The following is a 22,126-nucleotide window of genomic DNA, read 5'->3' as shown; positions in this document are numbered from 1 at the left end:
ATTCTTCTGCCTACTTTCATCCATCCACTTACCCAGCCATAGATGCTTATGAGCTCATTAGTTTGTTCATTCGTGAAGCATTCTCAGAGCACTCCATTCAAGCCCAACGTCTCCAGGTGCTGGCATGTTTTGTGGATAAACAAAAAGCCTTCCTGCCTCTTTTTCTGTAATCCTCTGGTGCACTTGTTCTAGCAGGACATTTGTTAAAACTAGAACAAACATAAGCACACGAGCAATCCCTGCACACAACAGGCCCCTCCCTCCCCCTGCGGTCTGTAACCTTCCTTCTATACTTCCACTGACAGAGTGCCTACTATGTGCCAGGTATGGCGCTAGGCACTCTTACCACCATTTCATTCAGCCCTCCACTTTTACAGACGAAAATGTTTGGCTCAGAAAGGCTAAGTCGCTTGCCCGATGTCATCAGCTAGCAGGGTCAGAGTCAAGATGCAAACCTGATTCTTCAGCCTCCCAAATAGGCAAATTTTGGCCATACTTCAGCTCCTTGTCACTGCTGTTGAAACTCTGTCACTCTGGTCACCCTTTCCAGGCATACAGTGCTCAGCACATAGTAGGTGCTCAGGAAACATGTATTGGATAAATGAATGGAATACCTGCTGAATAAAGGAATGAATAGGTGAAGGAATGGATTAATTCTTCCTCATTTTAATTATTTCTGTTTTTGCATTGATCTGACTGAAATATAGATACAATAGCACAGAAGACATTGGGACTTTAGACTCATCTGGGTCTGGATTGAAATCCTGGATTTGCCCATATTTGCTCAATAACCTGAGCAAGTTAACTTTTCTGAGCCTCTGTCTTTTGTAGTTTACTCATGTGTGGCATAGTGTGATATGCTCAGTAAATTCTTATTAAATTTGAATTGATTTAAATTGAATCAAATTGAGTTGAACTGCAATTTCATAGCAGAGTCCTAGGGAGCCCTAGAAAAGAGAAGGCTTAATTTGGATTGGAAGAAAGATGAGTGGGCATCAGACTCACCTGGAAAAGCTGTAAGATCCACATTACAGAGCCCCCCTTCCAGAGAACCTGGTTCAGGAGAAATCTGTGTTTTAACAAGGTCCCCTGGTGACCCAGATATCCAGATACTAGGGTCCAGGGGTCACCTTTTCCAAAGTGCAGGGGGGAGGGACCCCCTGTAGAGAGTGGTCAGGGAAAAAAAATGTGTCTTACTGAGTGAGCGGACACAGGAGGGAGTGCTGGGGCCAGGCCTTGAAGGACAGCAGGATTTCCTGTGCATGTTGCTGTCCCTGCTGGCCTCAACTGCTTCTGCCTGTTAAAAAAGGGTGGGTCATGGGCTAGGTCCACCCACTGCGATGTGCCTTGAATAATGTATGAGGTCACTCAGTGAGAAGCTCAAGAATGCTTAAACCCTTTTAAGGGCTTCCCAGGGAGGCAGTCATCCACCCCAAGGCCTCTGTGGACCCCTGCCTTCTCCATCTGGATCCCAGATGAGGCATAGTGACAAGGTCATGCCCTCCTGCTATGGCCTTAAGGCCAAGAACCTTTTAAGGAACAGAATGTTCCTTCTCACAGATTCCAAGTTCTCTGCACACATGAATTATGTATCTAGCACTTGGCGTAACAGCACTCTGGAGAGTGTTCCAAGATCCCAAAGGTGCAGTCCCTGACTCCATCCCTGCGCCACACTGCCCAAGAGTGTGCAGGTGGCCCGGCCCGAGACTCGACTCCAAGTCCCCTTCCTCTCACCTCCAGCCCTCACCAGCTCTGTGTGGCTGGGTTAAATCACCTTGCTGCTCCTGGCCTCAGACGGGATAATTAGGTGTTCTTGCCTGACTGCTGTGAGCATGGGAGGAGAGGACATGGAGGAAGCCCTCCGGTTCAGCTCCTCGTGCAGATCAAGGGCTGCCAACACAAAAGCTGGTGCTGTTTTCCCTGTTACTCTTGAAGGTTCTCCCCACTCCTCCGTGTCCCCAGGGAGTTGACACCTGTCTCACGATCAGTGTCTCTCACACATTGGGCTGTGTTACAGGAGGGCAACACAGAGCCTCAAGGATTCAGTGCTTTGAAGGTGAGCAGTGAGTGAGTCTGCTCTGTGTCCACGGGCAGACCTGACCCCACTGTCTCTAGGTGTTCACTAAAAACAGAATCCTTATTTATAAGTGGGAGCTAAACATTGAGTACACATAGACATAAATATGGGAACAACAGACCTATTAGAGGGTTGAGTGGGGATGGTTAAAAAAACCACCTCTCTAGGCTGGGCCTTGGTTGTTCACACCTGTAATCCCAGCACTTTGGGAGGACAAGGCCGGCAGATCACCTGAGGCCAGAAATTCGACACCAGCCTGGCCAACAGGGTGAAACCCTGTCTCTACTTAAAATACAAAAATTAGCTGGGCCTGGTGGCAGCCACCTGTAATTCCAGCTACTCGGGAGGCTGAGGTAAGAGAATCACTTGAACCTGGGATATGGAGGTTGCAGTGAGCTGAGATTGTGCCACTGCACTCCAGCCTGGGCATTAGAGTGAGACTATCTTAAAAAAACAAAAATCAAAGCCAAATAAACTATCTCTCCAGTGCTGTGGTCACTACCTGGGGGATGGGATTTGTACTCCAAGCCTCAGCATTTTGCAATGCTCCCATGTAACAAACCTGCATGTGTACCCCTGTATCTAAAATAAAAATTCAAGAAAAAAAAATGCAACCCTGAAAAGTAGCCCAGGAAAAGAGTCACCAGAACTTTGCCTTCCTGCCATCCCCTGTAAGACCCTACAGGGGATGCTCAGGGCCCATGGCAGGTTGCTTCTCCCAACAAAAATAATTTTAAAGTGGAGAAATGCTATGGAAAACACAAAACAATGTGCTATGATAGAGAGTGGCCAATTACTTAAGCTAGGGTGATCAGGGAGGGCCTCCTGGAGGAAGTGGCTTTTGAAATGAAATCTGAACCATCAGAAGAAGGATCTAGAGGGAGTCCCAAGTAGAAGGAATAGCAAAGACTAATTCCCTAGGGAGAAACATAGCTTGCATGGTGTGCTCCTGGGACAGAAAGAAGCCTCCTATGCTGGAGCACAGTGAACTCAAGGGTTGGTGGGCTGAGAATGGGTATAAGAAAGAGAGGAGATGAGGATGACTTTGTTAATTCCCGCAAAAGACGCTTCTATGAATTTTAGGCCCTCCCTGCCTCTCCACCAGGTGCCCTTGTGTAGTGCACAACCTTCAGAATCATACATGAAGGACTTGGGTAGTTCCATTCATTACTTGCCTGTGATGGAGCCAGGTGGGCAGGGAAATCAGCTCAGTGCTGGCCAGGCTAAATGTGAGATGCCATCAGCCACTCAGGAGACAGTGCTGAGGAGACAGTGGAATGTGTCCCTGAAGCTGACAACAGAGGTCTGGGTGTCCTCAGCGGGTCATTTTACAGGCCTGGATGAGGTCACTCACGCAGATCATGTAGGGTGATCTTTCTAATGTGTATATCTGCCTGGGAGGTGCTTACCAGATAGTGGGTGACGCCAGCAAGGAGCCAATGAATCAAAATTTAAGGAGGCACTCACTGCCAGGCTCCTGCCAATGTAGGGTTGGTGCCTGAGAGTGAGTGCAACCTTAAATTTTGTGTCTCCTTAAGTCTAGCCCCAGTCCTGGGTAACTGAGCAGATAGGGTGGTGCTTACAACAAATGGTGCTGGTATAATTGCACATCCCTTTAGGGAAAAAAAGAACCTTAACCTTTCATTCAGACCATACATAAAAACAAAAATAGATTGGAACCCTAAGCATAAAGGCTATAACTATAAAACTTTTAGGGAAAAAAGGAGAAGCATCTTCGTGACCTTGAGGCAGGCAAAGATTTCTTAAATAGGACACAAAAAGCATGGACCTTGAAAGATAAAAAATAAATCAATAGGATTTTTATCAAAACTAAGAACTTTGAGAAACACTGCTAAGAAAATGAAGGAAAAAAGCCACGGACTGACATAGCTAAGTGTTGATGAGGATGTGATGAAAAAGAAATCCTTGCACACCATTAGTGGGAATGTTGACTGGTACAGCCATTATGGAAAAAATATAGAGATTCTTTAAAAATTAAAAATAGAACTGCCACATAACCCAGCAATCTGTCTTCTAGGTATATATAGAAAGGAAATGAAATCACCACATTGCAAAGATACCTGCATGCCCACATTCATTACAGCACCATTTATATAGCCAAGATACAGAAACAAACTACAAATAAATGGATAAAGACATTGTGTGTGTATGTGTGCACATATATAGTGGAATATTATTCCACTTTAAAAAAAGAAAGAAACCCTACTATTTGCGACAGCATGGACAAAACTAAAAGACATTATGCTAAGTGAAATAAGCCAGACACGAAAAGAAAAATACTGTATGATCTCTCTTACGTACGTAAACTTTTAAATAAGCACATAGAAACCTAATAGAACAATGGTTACCAGGCACAGAGCTGGGAAATGGGAACCTGTAGATCAAAGGGTGCAAAGTTGCACTTACGCAGCATGAGGAAGTCTAGAGATCTGACGGCAAGAGGACTGTGGCTCATCATATCATATTGTATGCTGGACATTTGCCAAAAGAGTACATTTTAGTTACTTTTACTATAAAGAAAGAACAACAGAAAGAAAGAAAAGAAAAGGTAACTCTATGCGATGATGAGTGCGAATTTGCTTGACTGCAGTAACCATTTCACTATATATGTGTATAAGAAGATAAATATATCAAAACAGCATGTTGTACACTTAAATATATACAGTTAAAAAACCAGAAACAATAAAATTAAATAATAAATAAAAAATTTTTAAATGAAAAAATACCATGGATTATTGCAGCATATGTATTTGACACAGAACTTGTACCCAAAATACATAAAGAACAACTCAATAATAAAAAATAAGAAAAAGACAAGTGATCCAATTTTTTAAAAAATAGGTGAAAGATAAGAAAATAAAAGAATGGCCAATAAGCACATGATTTGATGCTCAGCATCATCCGTCATCAGAGAAACGCAAATGTAAGCCATAATAAAATACTGGCTTACACCCTTTAGAATGGCTAAATTAAAAGCAAAGAAAATACCAAGTGTGGCAGGGAATGTGGGGCAATTAGAATTCTCATACATGGCTGGTGGGAATGTAAAATGTACAAACACTTTGTGAAACAGTTTGGCAGCTTCTTACAAACAAGCAACTAAGCAAACAAAATATCTACACAAATTCTGACACACAAATGTTCATCAGCGTTTTGTTCATAATAGCCAAATACTTGGAAACAACCCAAATGCCCGTCCACAGGAGAATTGATAAACAAGTTGTGCTATATCCACACATCAGAAATTATTCAGCAGTAAAAATGGAACTACTGACACAGGCAACAACATGGGTGATTCTCAAAAATATCATGCCAAACAAAAGAGTCAAACGAAGAGAAGAGTACAGTTGTATGACTGCATCTATAGACATTCTACAAAAAAAGGATATGCCACTGGCAAATAAGCATCTGAAAAGATGTCCAACATTGTTAGCCTTTTCTTAGGAAACCATAAAGTAAAACCACAATGAGATATCATGTCATGCCTATCATAATGGCTAAAATAAAGAAAAAAAAAAGGACGATGCTCATATTAGTCAAATTTCTCCAGAGAAAAAGAACAAGTAGGACATTCCTAGAGATAAATAAGAGGAGGTTTATTATGAAGAGTTGGCCAAGAAGTCCCAGAATCTACCATCCACAAACTGGAGACCCAGGAGAGCTGGTGGTGTAATTCAGTCCAAATCGGAAGGCCTGACAATCAGAGGATATAGATACGGTGCATATCTATATCCCAGTCTGAGAGCAGGACAAGATGAGATGAGACGTCCCCAGCTCAGGTAGTAAAGTAGGGGAAAAAAAAAAAAAAAGCAAATGCCTTCTTCTTCCAGCTTTTTGTTCTATGCAGGATCTCAATAAATGAATGACATTCATATGGTTTGGCTGTGTCCCCACCCAAATCTCACTATGAGTTGTAATAGTCCCCACGTGTCAAGGGTAGGGCCAGATGGGGATAATTGAATCATGGGGGTGGTTCCCCCATACTGTTCTAGTGGTAGTGATTAAGTCTCACGAGATCTGATGATTTTCCAAATGGGAAGTTCCCCTGCACAAGCTCTTGCCTGCTGCCTTGTAAGACGTGACTTTGCTTCTCCTTTGCCTTCTGCCATGATTCTGAGGCCTCCTCAGTCCTGTGGGACTGTGAGTTCATTAAACCTCTTTCCTTTATAAATTACCCAGTTTCAGGTATGACTTTATTAGCAGCATGAGAACAGACTAATACAGATGCCCACCCTCCTTGGAGAGGCCAATTTACTGTACTGAGTCCACTGATTCAAATGCTTACCTTATCCAGAAGCACCTTCAGGGACACACCCATAAATAATGTTTTATCTGGGCACTCGATAGAAACTGATTCATAAAATTAACTATCACAACACCAAATACTGGCAAGGATATGGAAAACCCACTCCTACGTTGCTGGTAGGAATGTAAAATGTTACAGCCACTGTGAAAAACAGTTTGGCAGTATCTTTGAAATGAAAACTGTAACTACCACATGATCCCGGGCCCTTATCCCAGAGAAGTGAAGACATGTTTATACAAAAAGTCATACACTATGTCTATAGCAGTGTCATTCATAACAGCCAAAAACTAGAAACGACCAGGATGTCCTTTGACAGGTGAATGGTTAAAGAAATTATGATACATCCATAACATAGAATAATACCCAGCAATGCAAAGGAACAAACTATTGATACAGGCAACAATCTGGATGGGCCTCCAGGGAACTATCCTGTGTGAAAACTGCTGATCTCAAAAGAGTATAAACTGTATGATTCTTTTATAACATTCTTGCAATCACAAAATTATAGAAAGGGAGGGCAGATGAGTGGTTGCCCCTGGTTAAAGAGTGGGTGGGGCAGGGAGGAAGTAGGTCTCCTCGTAAAAGAGCAAAGTGAGAAATGCTTGTGCTGATGGAAATGTTCTGTATCTTCACTATATCAATGTCAGTATCCTTGGGCCGATACTGTACTCTAATTTTGCAAGGTGTTATCATTGGGAAAAACTGGATAAAGGGTACATGAGATCTCTGTATTATTTCCTACAACTGCACATGAGCCTATAATCATCTCAAAATAAAAATTTTTAAGAAAGGCACCATGAAATGATTTCAGCAAAAGATTTGCAAGATTTTTATATAGACATACTAAAGAAAAGTTAAGCATATAAAGAGATATGGCATGTTCTTGAAGAGAAATATTTGTTATCTGTAATATGTCAATGATACCCAAAAAGAATTAATAGAATTGTGTTCAAGTCCAGGTTATTTGGGGCAGCTGATGAGGTCACCCTAAAATGTATCCAAAGAGCAAAGAGCCACAGGTAGTAGGGAAACAAAGAACGCAGTGAGGAAACCTGCTGTCCCATACATGGATTAGCATGAAACTAAAGTAACTAAATCAGAATAGCATTAGTATTAAACAGATGAACAGCCAATGGAACAGAACAGCCTAGAAACAGACTCATGGCTAGACGGACACCTGACAAATTTGGTGTTGCAGATCAACAGGAAAGAGCCGATCTAGTCAATATGGGGCTGGAATAATTGAACATTAATATGAGAAAAATAAAATTGCCTCCTTACTCCCGCCTCACACACAATATATCAGTTATACAAGGCTGAAATATGAGAAAAAGTATTTAAATTTTTACTAAAATACTACAGGACAATATCTTTATGGTCTCAAATTGGCAAATAATTTATTAAACAAGGGCTAACTATAAAAGAAAATGTTAATAAATTTTGACCAAATTAAAATTATTTACTTCTGTTCATGAAAATATATAATAGAGTGAAAAGAAATGTAAACATGAAAGATGATATTTAAAAACCTATAACTAACAAGACTAGTATCTAAAACATCTACATACTTTTCCTGAGTCAATAAAAAAAAATAAGCAAAATTTTAAAACACGCACAAAAGACCTGATGAAAGGCATTTCTCATCAAAGGAAATGAAACTGATCAATAGGTGTGTAAAAGATGCTTAGTGTCATTAGTAGTCAGAGAAATGAGGATCAAATCCGAATGAAACAGTACTTCATCATATCATATTTGCAAAATTAAAAAAAAAAATCCTAACAATACAAAGTGTTGGTCAATGTGGAGCAATAAGAACCCATGCCTGCTATAGGTAGGACAATAAAATGGGTGAAACCGCCTTGGAAATCAGAAACTGGAAAACAATGGGCATCAATTAATAAAAGCACAGAGGAGCTGACCACAAGACCCAACTGTTCCATTCCTGAGGACCCCTTGCACCTGTGCATCCGAAGACAAGATCGAGAGTGTTCATAGCAGCATTTTTTTTTTTTTTTTGGTGTTATCAGAAAACCTGGAGATGACCAAAGTATCCATCAAAGGGCTAGTGCATCAGTAAAAACTGTGATAAAGACATACAAATGGGACATTGTGTAGCACTGAAAAACAATGGACATCAACTACACAAACAATGCTGAGAAAGGAACAGAGAAGACATGGAAGAACAAATTTAGAGCAATTTAATTTTTCTACAAAGGGTTAAAGCAGGCAAACTATAAAGGTAAAACTACAAAGGAAAGCAAGAGAATTGACATGAATGAATACTAAATAGGATGGAGGTGACCCTGGAAACGGGGCAGGTACGAGATGCCTTAGGAGGGATACATAGTAGGATTTGAAGACTGTTTTTTATTGTTCCATTTTTTTAACCTATGCAAGGCTATATTATATTTCAAATTGCACACACACAACATACATGCCCTTTGATTGTGAAGTATGACACTTCACAATAAATGTACATATTTCTCACAGCAGACGGGGAGCCCTGGACAGTCCTGGGCAGGCTGCTCTGCTATTGGCCACAGGAAGGATGGAAGGAGGTGGACGGCTGTTGGCATGGACTGTTTAGGCATGCCCCGTGTGGACGACGCTGGGAGGTGGCAGGAATGATGGGTGTGGCGAGCACAGTAGTGACTAAAAACAGGGAGGGAAGGGAGGACCAGGGAATTGGAAGATTTAGAGACCAGAGGAGGAAGGGAGGAGGCAAGCATGACGGGAAAAGTGAAGAGAGAGAAGAAAGAAAAAAGTGGTGGGGGGCGGGTGGGGGAGAAGGAGAGAAGGAAGAGGAGGTAGAAAAGGAGAGAGAAAGGAAGGGAAGGGAAAGAAAGGAAAGTTATAGGAAAGATGACACTGAGAGCCTTCTATGAGTCAGTGAGGTTCTGGTCCCATTCCCACAGCCACAGTCCCTGCTGGGCCCCCAGCTGCTGCGGGACCTTGAACAAACCCCTCCATCTCCCTGTGCCACAGCTTCCTTGCCTGTGACAAAGTCTGGGAGTCCCAGGCTGCCCCTCACAGAGGCTCATGATGACCATGAGTGTGAAGTACCTGGAAGAGATACCACCCGAAGGGACCAGTGGTACTCTACACACACACACACACACACACACACACACACACTCTTCCCCTTACTTGAACTGTGGCATCTGCATGATTTTCGATACTTGTTTGAGCTGAGAGCCATAGAGTACCCGCTGTGCAACTTGAGCACCGTGCAGTCCTCGAAGACACCACTCACAGCCTCATCTCTATTGCATGATTAGCCATGTTAGGGCTCTCATTTATTGAGGACAACGCGTGCTGTCTTTCCTATCTCATTTAATTATTCGGTTCTGTATTGTCTTTTCACAGATGAGGAAATCTAGGCTCAAAGACACTATCTTGTTCAAGCCGCACAACAAAGCAGAGCTAGGATTAAACCTCGTTCTGCCCAGATGCCGAGCCGGGAGCACACTGGACCCTGGGAGGAGCGCTGGCGTGGAAAGCCAGGTCACTCCGATCTTGGTCCTCAGGCACTGGATAACGTGTCAGCCCCAAGAGAGAGCTGCCCACAGCCCCGGGTGGGTTGGGCTCAACTGCACGGGGCGGGGCGCCAACAGCTCAGGACTTGGGTTCCAGGCTGGTTTTTGCACCAACCAGCGGGGCGGCCTCGGGCCTCAGTTTCCCCATCCCGCGCACGAAGGGAGGCGATTGTGAGCGCTTGGGGTTTCTGACGGACCCCGCCCCGGGGGTGGGGCCGGGAGTGGTCACGTGGAGGGGCGCCCCGTTCCCCGAGCCCCGCCCAGCCCCGCCCGTCCCCGCGCTCGGAGCCCTCCGCCCAGTAGCTGTCTGGAGCCAGGAGCCCAGAGACAGCCGAGGGCGCCGTGCGGGCACCGGACGCTAGCTGCTCCGCCCGATCCCCGCCAACTGTGCAGGCTGCTGACCCGCAGCGGCAGCTGCAGCAGCGAGGACCCGAGCGCGGGCGGCAGCAACAGCCGCGGCGACAGCGACACCATGGATCTCTCCTTTATGGCCGCGCAGGTAACGGGGCGCCCTCTCCACGCGCCCCTGGCCACCAAGTTTGGGGAGGTTCGGGGCCACGGTCTCGCCCTCCACGTTGGGACTGGGCAGTGGCGCCCTCCCTCGATCCGCGTCCCGGTGCTTTGTCCCGAGCCGGGCGCCCCCACCTGGTGCACGCGTCGGGGGCGGCGATCGCGGCTCTCCCGGGGTGGGGCGGGCTGCGCGCCCCGCACCCCCGTGGCTCGAGCTGTTCCCACTCGGGCCCCTCTCTCTGGCAGGGAGGCTGCGAGGAGCCTGGGCAACCCGAGTCGCCCCCTTCCTGCCCATCCCCCACTGCTGTCCCCCTTCTGGGGTCCCGGAGCCCTCCAAGACCGGGGCGGCTCAGACCCGCGCGAACGCGGATGGGCGCACAGTCTGGCTCTTCCTCGCTCTGTTTTGCCGAGGCGCCGGTAATCTGTCTCTTGCCGGTGACCTCGAGCGCCCCCTCTGCCGCCGCCCGAGGAAACCGCTGAGACCCGCTTTGTGACCGTGAGCCGCCAAGCGTCGACGCGCCGCGGTCATTTGTCCTCTTTTGCTTTGTGTAGAGTCTAATGGAGCCACCAGTGCCCAGCGCGGCCGGAACCCTCCCCCGACACAAACAGGCTCCCAATGGCCGGAAAAACACATCTCTCACAGCTTGCATTTTCCTCCAGCGGAATCCCCTGGAGTTCTGAGCTTGGGTGATGATTCTGTTTCTGTGCCTTAACTCTCTTGAGCCAGAACAAAGACAAATCCCGGATTTCTCCATCCGTCTGGGGCCCTAGAGAAGACCCAGAGCTGGCTCCAGGGAAGGGCTGCATTTGGCTTGGGAGAGTAAGTCCCAATCTACCAAAGCCACGTCTTGCAACTTCTCTGGTTGTGTTGGTTGGTTATGGTGGGAGCAGAGAGATCGGGAGGCCACCCAGGCTCCCTTCTGTCTCCATGGTGTGTGGCAGGGACCCCATCTGCTGCTGTTTTCTTTTACAGGGAATGACATTTGAGGGGACGCTTTCTTTTTCCCCAAGCTTCACCTGTAGTGGAAGCCTGTTTGAAAAGTGACAGCAAAATCCAGACTGTGTGTGGACAGCGAGTCTGCAAATGGAAGCATAAAAGATGCAGAAGCCCCAAGTTAGCTCTGGGGGTCTAGATCCTGGCTCTCTGGCAGCCTCTTAAGTGTTCCATGATGCTAATTGCCCTTCTGAGCATTGCTGCCCCCCCCTTTTTTTGGCCTGATTTTACATCTCCTGTGCCTAAATCCATACTTATAAATATTGTCATGTAAACATCATTTTAGATAATGATGGTTTTAGCTGCACGAAAACTAAGGAGGCTTTCCGGGATTTATTTCTAGAGTGGAGAGGAACTGTGTCTGCCTTCCCCTCTGGATCCCATCGAACCTCCGGAATTTCCATGGTTACAAGATAAATTGATCCTTGCTAACCCTGGAGCTGGCTGGAGCATCAGTGCTGCCATGGCAACTTGACAAAATAAACACAGGGCTTTTCAACGTCTTTAGGCAGAGTCTGCCCAGAGACCAGGTTCCTAGTTTTCCTTTTTTGTTTACAATTCACATTCCACTTGGTCAACGTATTCTCCTTGACACATTTTTGACCCTGGTTACATGCGCAGTACTGTGCTAGCTACAAGGGACAGAAACATGAAGTGCCACACACGTGAGAGCAGACCTTAAGGTTTGTTGGGCACCTACTAAGTGCCAGATGCTGGGTACTTGGCATATTTTATCACAGCAAACCCTTACAAGTCCATGACGGAGGCCCCATTTTACAGGTCAGGACACTAAACGAGATTAAATAATTTGCCCAAGGACATGCCGTTTGTAAGGAGGAGAACTGGATTTCAAATCTGAGTCTGAGTGTCTGCAAAGCCACTGGGGTTTCCACCTTATTGCTGCAGCCTGAGAAAGATTTGATGTAAGGTACAGTACAGATCTATTTCAGAGTGATTTCTCTCTTCTCCTCCCTCTGGGAAGTGGTCTTACTATTGTGCCTTTCTAGTGGATTGCTTTCTGTTGTTGATTCATCCCATTATGCCCATAAGGATGGGAACTGTTACTTCACTACTTGCAACACTTCACAGTGCTTCGCTGGAGTAAGTGCTCAGACCCTGCCCCCGGTGTGTCCTGTGGCCACCAGGTGAGGGTGACAGTCACGGTCTCCCTGTGCAGTCTTTCCCTCAGCAGGGAGCAGTTTGCAGAGAAATGTTGGTGCATCCATCCACTTGCTCAGCAAATGTCTAGTACCTGCCTTGTAATAAGCTCCGTGTCAGGCACTGGGACAGGGATCCTGTGGGACAAACTTGAATGGAACGTAGATTTTCTTTCTGCATGCTTATCAAATCTTGGAGAAAGGATGGGCCCAGTCAAGACCCAAAGAGGGGAATGGCTAAAGTGCTGGATTGAAGAAGGTGCCCAGCACAAAGTAGGTCCACAAGTATTTGTTAGAGGATTGGATGAAGACCAGATGTATGTTCACGAAGAGACATTAACAGGAAAAGACGGTGAATTCAAAGTGTCAAATGCCAATGCCACTGAACAGCTGTCATCATCAGGACTTTGAGAATGGGGGCTGTAGATGGATTAGAACTATAGGCATATATCTCCTGGTGGGCCTGGGCTTTAAGACTGTTCTAGGTGGAGAGGTATCAAGATAGGTAAGCCCAGGAGATATTCATAGAGTCCTTCAGAAAGTTAGAAGACAGGGGTGCAGGAGGGCTGAGAGAGAGAGGCCAGGGCCAGATTATAGAAGGTGCTGATTGCTGGGGTGAGAAGTTTGCATCTAATCGGTAGGCAGTAGGAGCCATTGCAAGTTATTGAGCAGGGGAATGGCATAGAGTTGGAGCAGTTCCTTCGGAAAACCTCAGCCCCTGTGGAGGAGAGAAGCTGGAGGGATGCCTGGGGCTGGGCGTGCACACTGATGTGATTAACTAAGTCAGTGAAGCCAGATCCACGTGACTCCAAGCCCACGTTTCTTCTTACCCATGTTGTTAAATGTGATTCCTGTTTTTGGCTGAAGAGGACCCAGAACACCTAAGCCATTTTAGAAAGATTTTCCACTCGGAAGCTAAGCATTAAATAGATATCCTCTTTGGGTGTACAGAGTAGACACCAGTTATCTGGCAAATCCTCTTATGCAGAGGCACCCTCCCTGGTGCGGTATACGTGGCTGTGTGACAGCGTAACAGAGGCTGCAGGCACTGAGGGTGTGCTCATGGGCCCCATCTTGCTTCTGAGCCCTGGAGGCTCCTGGTTGCCCTCTCCCCCACCCTGGAAACACCCCAGCCCCACTCCACACAGTCCCTGAGTCTCTGGAGAGTCTGGAGGATGTAAACAGTGAAAAAGGGCATCCATTTCTCTTTGACCAGGCGTGGCCAAGAGGACAGGGTCACCTGGGCGCCCAGTGGACTGGGGATAAGGGGAGAATCAGTCTTTTAGGACTGAGTCCAAAATCCCTGTGTCATTGGTGGGGTCACCCATGTTCAAAGACAGCTGCTGTGCATTTCCTCTCTCCCTCCTGGACACGCTTGCTGCCCACCACTTCAAGAACTGGAATCTGATTCTTCTCCCCTTAAATCTGGGACTATCCTTGGTGAAGAGAAAGTGTAGTGGCTTTCTTGGTGAAGAGAATGCAGTATTGGTGACATTCTGTGGTTAAGTCCTAAAAAGCCTTAGCTTCCACTTGGGCCTGTTGGGACGCTCACTTGCTCCAGGGGAAGCCCACATCATCCAAGAAGTGCATGGTGCTGGGGGAAGGGAGCGAGCATTTCAGGAACGTTCTGCAGGTTAAGCCACGTGTTACGGGGGGATTGGCATGGACAACAGAGACAGGAGGACTCCTTTGCTTGTTCTTACGGTGTAACTCTCCTGTGAAAGCATGCCTCGGGCGTAAGAGCTCAACCTTATTTTTGTCTTGCACTGTCTCGTCCCTGTAGTGAGTGGTTTCAACCCAGTGGTTCTCAAATGTTGTTGCCATTAGAATCACCTGGGAGCTTTCAAGAGTCCTGTTTTTGCCCCAGTGGCATCAGCTGGAACAGCAGGGGCTGGAGTCTAGGCTTCTAGCCTGTAGCTTCCCCCGAACTTGTCTGGTGCCTCCAGGCAACTTGACCACTCTCTCCTCTTGGGATTTCATCCTGCAAGGGCTTCTTCAGGTGGCTTGGGCTTCCTCCCAGTATGGAGGTCCCAGGGTTGTTGCTCTTCTTGCATGGTGTTGGCTCCCCCAAGAGTATTCCAGCAGTTCTAGGTAGAAGCTGCAGGCTTACTAGACCTGCCTGGAAGTCCCAGAATGTCATTAACACTACATTCTTTTGGTCAAGAAAGTCTCCAGGCCAGCCCAGATTTAAAGGAAGGAGAGTCGGATTCCAGCTTTTGATGTAGCGTGTGTGTCTAGGAAAGAGGGACAGAATGGATGGTCATTGTCCTTGGGGACTGGCTACTACCTGGACCAAACGAAACAGGCGTGTGGGCTGGTTTCGTCCCGGGGCTGCCAGTGTATTATCTCTAGACTAAATAATGGTGTGTAGAGCTTGGCAAAACCTTAAAACACTGCCAGGCCCAGTAGAAAAGTCACTTATTCCTAAGGAGGTAGGCCATGACCTTATTAGGCTGAACCATGTGAAACTGCTGACATCTGACCATTTTTGACCTATCAAATGACCATTTTATTTGGTTCAAATTCATACTAGGGAGATCCAAGTAGGCTTCCTGTGCTTGAGGAGCTGGGAATTCCCCCACCTGTCTCTTCCGCCTGTCTCTTGGAATCTGGCCCTTGCTAGGTGGGAGGATTCAGTCTCACCTACATATTTACATCATATTAACACTGGGCCTGTCCTTCTGGGAGACACCACACGTGTATCTAATCACAGCTGAGATGCTGGCATATCCCCTGCTAATTCCCCTTCTCTTTGCCCCCAGGACCTTGAGAGACTCAGTTAATTTGCATTTCAATCATTTTTCAGGAGGAAAAAGACACAAAAGACATCTCTTCGTATTGGAGAGGTGATTTTTTTATCTCCTGAAACTCTCTTAGCTACGGGGAAGGGCCTCATTCTGACAGATACGCAAGAGACTAGCAGAGATTGTCCATCCCCAGAGGAACATATTACTGTCCAGAAAAATAGAATTCCGCAAGAGACTAGCAGAAATTGTCCATCCCCAGAGGAACATATCACTGTCCAGAAAAATAGAATTCCAGGGAATCTGGCAGTCTGCTTCTTGGAGAATATTTTCTTCAGCCAATGAGTGCTTCTTTTCCTTCAAGCAAGAATTATCATTAAAATACAAATTGTCTGTTATCTTAGGGTTTGTCTTGTTGTACTTCAGGTTTCCATTGCAAAGATTTAAATATTTTATCCTTCCAATTAGACCTGCTTCAGGAGAGAGTACAAGGCTACATTTTATGCAGAGGTGTAATGAGCAGTTCAAGAAGTAAACATTCCAGTGATTTTTGTAGACTAATTTTCTAGTGTTTTAAGATTTCAGACATTTGACTTGAACAATGGAATCTCACAAAGCTAAGAGAACTGGGACATATGCGAGTGGATGGCAAGTCTCCAATGAAACGCTTGAGTGTTTAGGGAGCACTTGCTGTGTGCTATGTTCTGCTGAGGTCCTGTACCCCAGCTCTTTCTACACTGAGGTGATGGAGACCCATCTGTGTTCACTCCCTCCTCACTGTGTCCCCCCAAGACGTCCCTGTACCTTTCCCATCACAGCTACCATTCAACAGATGCCTTTGAGGTACCAGACAAACCCTGTGCTGAGCAATACACAGAATCTCACTGAATCCTTGCAGTGGCCCCGTGGAATAGGCACATTCAGATCCATTTTATAGGTGAGGAAACTGAGGCTTGGAGGGCACACAGCTGAGGATCAAACAAAGGTCTCTGCATCACGTCAGCCTATTATTTTTAAGAACTTTTTTAAAAAGACGTTTTAGGTTCACAGAAAAATCGAGAGGAGGGCATAGAGATTTCTCAGATGCCCCTCTGCCCCTGTTTATGCACAGCCTTTTCCACCATCAGTATCCCCACTGGAGCTGTGCATTTGCCACAACTGATGAACCTACATTGACACATCAGAATCCTCCATAGTCGCTGGGCGTGGTGGCTCATGCCTGTAATCCCAGCACTTTGGGAGGCCGAGGCAGGAGGATCACTTGATGTCAGGAGTTCAAGACCAGCCTGACCAACATGATGAAACCCTGTCTCTACTAAAAATACAAAAATTAACTGAGCGTGGTGGTGGGCACCTGTAATCCCAGCTACTTGGGAGGTTGAGGCAGGAGAATTGCTTGAACCCGGAAGGTGGAGGTTGCAGTGAGCTGAGATTGTGCCATTGCACTCCAACCTGGGCGACAGAGTGAGACTCCATCTCAAAAAACAAAAAGAAAAACAAAAACAAAACACTCCAAAGTCCATAGTTTACATTAGGGTCATTAGGGTTCTCTCTTGGTGTTGTACATTCCGTGGGCTTGGACAAATGTATAATGACGTGGATCCACATTATAGACAGTATTTTCACTGGCCTAAGAGTCCTCTGGACTGCATGTATTCACCTCTTCCTCCCCTCAACCCCTAGCAATCACTGGTCTTTCTACTGTCTTCACAGTTTTCCCTTTTCCAGGGTATCATAGTTGGAATCATTCAGTATGTAGCTTTTCAGATTGGCTGCTTTCACTTAGTAATATGCACTTAAGGCTTGATAGCTTTTTCTATTTTATTTTTTATTTTTATTTATTTTTTATATTTTTGAGACGCAGTTTCACTCTGTTGCCCTGACTGGAGTGCAGTGGCATGATCTCAGCTCATTGCAGTCTCTGCTCCCCGAGTTCAAGTGATTCACCTGCCTCAGCCTCCCGAGTAGCTGGGATTACAGGTGCATGCCACCATGCCCAGGTAATTTTTGTGTTTTTACTGGAGATGGGGTTTCACCATGTTGGCCAGGCTGGTCTCAAACTCCTGACCTCAGGTGGTCTGCCTGCCTTGGCCTCCCAAAGTGCTGGGATTACAGGTGGGAGCCACTGTGCCCAGCCTGCTTTTTCCATTTTAGTGCTGAATAATATTCCATTGTCTGGATGTACCACAGTTTGTTTATCCATTCATCTATTGAAGAACATCTTGGTTGCTTCCAAGTTTTTGCTTTGCTCTTTGAGATGGAGTCTCATTCTGTCATCTGGGCTGGAGTACAGTGGTATGATCTCAGCTCAATGCAACCTCCACCTCCTGGGTTCAAGCAATTCTCCTGCCTCAGCCTCCCAAGTAGCTGGGATTTCAGGTGCCCACCACTACATCCAGATAATTTTTTGTATTTATGGTAGAGACAGGGTTTCGCCATGTTGGGCTGGGCGTGGTGGCTCACTCCTATAATCCCAGCACTTTGGGAGGCCAAGGCAGGCAGATCGCCTGAAGTTTTGGCAAGTATTAATAAAGCTGCCATAAACATCTCTGTCCAGGTTTTTCTGTGGACATAAATTTTTAAGAGCCTATTTTAAAATCCAATCTAACAATCTCTGCTTTTTAATTGGAGTGTCGAAACTTTTATTTTATTTTATTTTATTTTATTTTATTTTATTTTATTTTATTTATTTTGTTGGGACAGAGTCTCACTCTGTCACCCAGGCTGGAGTGCAGTGGCATGATCTCAGCTCACTGCAAGCCCCGCCTCCCAGGTTCCAGGATGGTCTCGATCTCCTGACCTTGTGATCCGTCCTCCTTGGCCTCCCAAAGTGCTGGGATTACAGGCATGACCCACCGCTCCTGGCCAAAACTTTTTACATTTAATGTGATTACTGATATGGTTGGGTTTAAATCTACCATTTATTGTATTTATTTTCTGTTTTTTCATCCTTCCTTTGCTCTGTTTTTCTTCTTTTTCTGCCTTCTTTTGGGTTGGGAAATTTAAATGTTTCCATGTTATCTCCTCTGTTGGCTTATTAAACACAACTCTTTGTTTTGTTAATTTATGGTTGCTTTTGTATTTATAGGATAGATCTTTAACTTATTATAACCTATTAAAAGAAGGCAGAAAAAGAAGAAAAACAAAGGAAAGAACAGATGAAAAAATAGAAAACAAATACAGTAAATAATAGATTTAAACCCAACCATATTAATAATCACATTAAACGTAAACAGTTTAAACACTCCAATTAAAAAAGCAGAGATTGTCAGATTGGATCTGCAAGTGTACATACAGAAAGAACTTTAAAACAGTAAAACTCTATTTCTCCCTTCTTAGTTTTTGTGCTACTGTTGTTATACATTTTACTTGTACATATGTTATAAACCTCAAACTACATTGTTATTATTTGTTGAAAGTCAGTTTTCTCTTAAATGGTTTAAATAGTAAGAAAAATTTTCATTTATTTTCCCATGTTGTTATTATAGCCAGTGCCCTTCCTTCCTTTGTGCAGATCCATGTTTCTATATGGTATCATTTCCCTTCTGCCTGAAAGACTTTTTTAGTAATGCAGAAGTGCTGATGAATTCATTCTTATATCTTTTGTATGTGTGTGGGGGGAAAGGGCTTTGTTTTTTTAAAGTTTGCTTGTTTGTTTGTTTTTTCCTGGGTATAGAATTCTAAGTTGACAGTTTGTTTAAAGATATTGTTCCATCATCTTCTAGTTTACATTATTTTTAGTGCAAAATCTGCTGCCATCCTTATTTTGTTTCTCTGAACGTAATGCATCTTTTTGACATCTGGCTGCATCTAAGTTTTTTTTCCTTATCATTTTTTTTGGGCAATTTGATTGTGATGTACTTTAGTGTCATTTTCTTCATGTTTCTTGTGCTTGGAGTTTGGAGAGTTTCTTGCACTTGTGGATTTATAGTTTGCATCACTTTTGGAATTTTTCTGCTATTATTTCTTTGGAGATATATATACACACATACGTCTATATATGGAGATATATATATATATCTCCATCAACTCAGGGAGTCCATTGAGCCCTGACTGAGTTTCCTGCTCCATGGCCTGGAAACTTTCCACAAGCAGTAAACTGGAGCACCTGTATGGCTCACCTTGCTAATTTCCCATCTCTCAAGGGTCACTGTCCTTCATGTATATATATGGATATACATATGGATATATATATGTATACGTGTGTGTGTATATATATATATATTTATAGTTCTGTCTTCTCTCTCCTCTTCTTTTGCCACTAATACACATATATTAGGTCACCTGAAGTTGTCTCACTGCTCACTGATGCTCTCTTCTCTTTTTTTTGGTCTTTGTTTCTGTTTGTGTTTTATTTGGATAGTTGTTATTGATATGCCTTCAAGTTAACAAGGTTTTCTTCTGAATATCCAATCTGCTATTAATAATAGCACCACCCAGTGTACTTTTGATACTAGATGTTATAGTTTTCATCTCTAGAAGCTAATTTAGATCTTTTACGTAAAACGTATCTCTTCCATTCTCTTCTTAAGATGTTCATTGTTTCCTGTAGCTTTTTGAACATATGGAATATGGTTATAACAACTGTTTTAATGTCCTCACTTATTAATTATGAATATGTCAATTCTGGATTGCTTTTGATTGATTGCCTTTTCTCCACATATGGTTCATATTTTCCTGCTGCTTTACATGCCTGATGATTCTTGGTTGGATGCCAAACATTGTGAATTTTACTGTGGTGTATGCTAGATATTTTTATATTCCCATAAATATTCTTGTGCTTTGTTCTGGGATGCGGTTCAGATGCTTGAGAGCAGTTTGATTTTTGTAAGTACTGTTTTTAAGATTTGTTAGGCAGGATCAAGCCATATTTAATCTAAGAGTAATTATTCCCCATCACTAAGGCAATGCTGTTCTGAGTATTCTACCTACTCAGTGCCCCATAAATGATGAGATTTTCAAAATGGCTGAGGGAAACAGGCACTATTTTTGGCCCTGTATGGGTGCCAGGCACTGTTCCTGCAATTCTTTGGGTGATTCTTTCCCTGCCTCAGGCAGCTTCTGCACAAACATGCACTGTTGAATGTTTGAGTGGTCCCTCTCTCAAAGCCCAGGGTTCTCTCTCTGGGCAGCTGTCTTCTCTCTGTACTCTGCCCTGTGGTCTCCAGCTGCCTCACTCTCCCCAGACTCATTTCCATTCTTCAACTCAGGGAGTCCATTGAGCCCTGCCTGAGTTTCCTGCTCCATGGCCTGGAAACTTTCCACTGGCAGTAACCTGGAGCTCGCCTTGCTAATTTCCCATCTCTCAAGGGTCACTGTCCTTCATTGTCTGATGTACAGTGTCTTGAAAATCATTTTCAAGTATTTTATCTGGTTTTCAGTTGTTTCAGTTGGGAGAGTAAATCTAGTCCCTATTACTCCATTTTGACTGGAAGTGGAATTTTCTTAAGCCTGTGTTTTTAACAGCTATATTTCCACCCTTCTTCCTTTTCTCCAATTGTGGGAAAAGGAATGTTAACACTTGAATCTAAATCTAGACCATCACCCCTACCTCCCAGCTACGGACCCTGGTCCAGCCAGCACTTCTCTTTCTCCCTGTCTCCCAAATGCCACAGAATGTGAGTAACATACATACATACTCTACAGGTCAAGTGAGCATGGGGAACGACAGTGAGAAAAACAAATCATGTATGGACCAGCCTAACTCCTTTCCATCCTGCCATTGCCACTTGGAGTTCTTCTGGGTATCCTGTGACAGGATGTTCCATGAGACATTGAGGGAGCCAGTCTGTAATTCAGGTGTGGGGTCTGCATACCAGGAGCCAGAATTGGGTAGTTCAGTGAACAGGGATGGGTTATTTAGGCCTCCATTCCAAATACCTGGGCCCTAGGAAGTCTGGTTCCCCAGAAGGATGAAAGTGAAGGGAAATGGTGGAAGCAGATTGCTCCAGCCTGAGGCCCATGCAGTTTGCCAGCCTACCATTTAGCCAAGAGGTGGAATATTGCTTATTTCCTCCAGCCCTCGTGAAGACCCCGCATCCATATCCTCAGCATGAAGCTCTGGAAGCTGATTAGAAATGAATTAAGACTTGATTTCCAGCAGCTTTGAGGGACACCTGAGGGGGAGTGACTAATGTGCTCTCCCAGGCACCCTGCACCCCCGTCACTCTGCACCGAGTCCTAGCAGCCCTTCCTGCATCTCCTGCTTTCTCTCTGACCTCCTGCCAATCCTTCTTCTCTCCCTGAGGAGGTTCCATCTGGGCCCTGCTGCATATCCCAATAATCAATCAATCAGGCAGGGCCAGCCTTGCAGGCAGGCTGTGTTGAGGAATGTGGAAAGCCAGAAAGAAGTGATTGCCAGCCTTCATCGTCTTTGTCATCCTTACCAACAGCGTGAGAGCACACATTGCATACAGAACATCATTCCTAGGCACGAAGACCCGTGAGGCAGGAGCCCCACCCTCTGGTGGAAGAAGAGGACAGATGGTGTAGGTGAATCTTGAGCACCTGCTAACAGCCAGGTTCTGTGCTGCACGGGCAGCCTATGAAGGCAACACATTCAGCATGCCCATTTTAGAGAAGAGGATTCTGAGGCTCAGAGAGCTTTGGGGCCTTGCCTAAAGTCATCCAGGTGAGAAGAGGCTAAGCTGGGGTCAAGGCTAGATCTGAGCCCAAGGCTAGGTCTGAGTCACAGCTGACGGATTGTAGAGTGTTGGGGTGAGATGGAGGCAGATCTGAACCCCAGAGAGTGTGGTTCTCTGTCACAACCCCTTCCAGCCTG

At 45.1% G+C, this 22,126-nt stretch overlaps 1 protein-coding gene across 4 annotated transcripts in view; it reads left to right on the top strand.

Moving 5' to 3' along the window:
- The first annotated feature begins 10,223 nt into the window (after positions 1-10,223).
- Positions 10,224-22,126, top strand: part of LOC105547901 (chromosome unknown open reading frame, human C14orf132) — a 48,492-nt gene continuing 36,589 nt past the window's right edge. For 2 of the 4 annotated variants that reach the window (XM_011991673.1, XM_011991672.1), the window contains exon 1: positions 10,224-10,439. In XM_011991673.1, coding sequence (XP_011847063.1) covers positions 10,413-10,439 — 27 coding nt within the window. In that variant the 5' untranslated portion in view covers positions 10,224-10,412. Of the gene's footprint in view, positions 10,440-11,177; positions 11,271-21,035; positions 21,090-22,126 lie in introns of those variants that run through there. The other 2 variants (XM_011991670.1, XM_011991671.1) reach the window with 2 other exon arrangements.

The sequence above is a fragment of the Mandrillus leucophaeus genome, unplaced genomic scaffold (genome assembly GCF_000951045.1).
Source record: "Mandrillus leucophaeus isolate KB7577 unplaced genomic scaffold, Mleu.le_1.0 Scaffold4, whole genome shotgun sequence".
Taxonomy (NCBI): Eukaryota; Metazoa; Chordata; class Mammalia; order Primates; family Cercopithecidae; genus Mandrillus; species Mandrillus leucophaeus.
The sequence above is the reverse complement of the archived record's forward strand: the minus strand, read 5'-3'. Positions and strand labels throughout refer to the sequence as shown.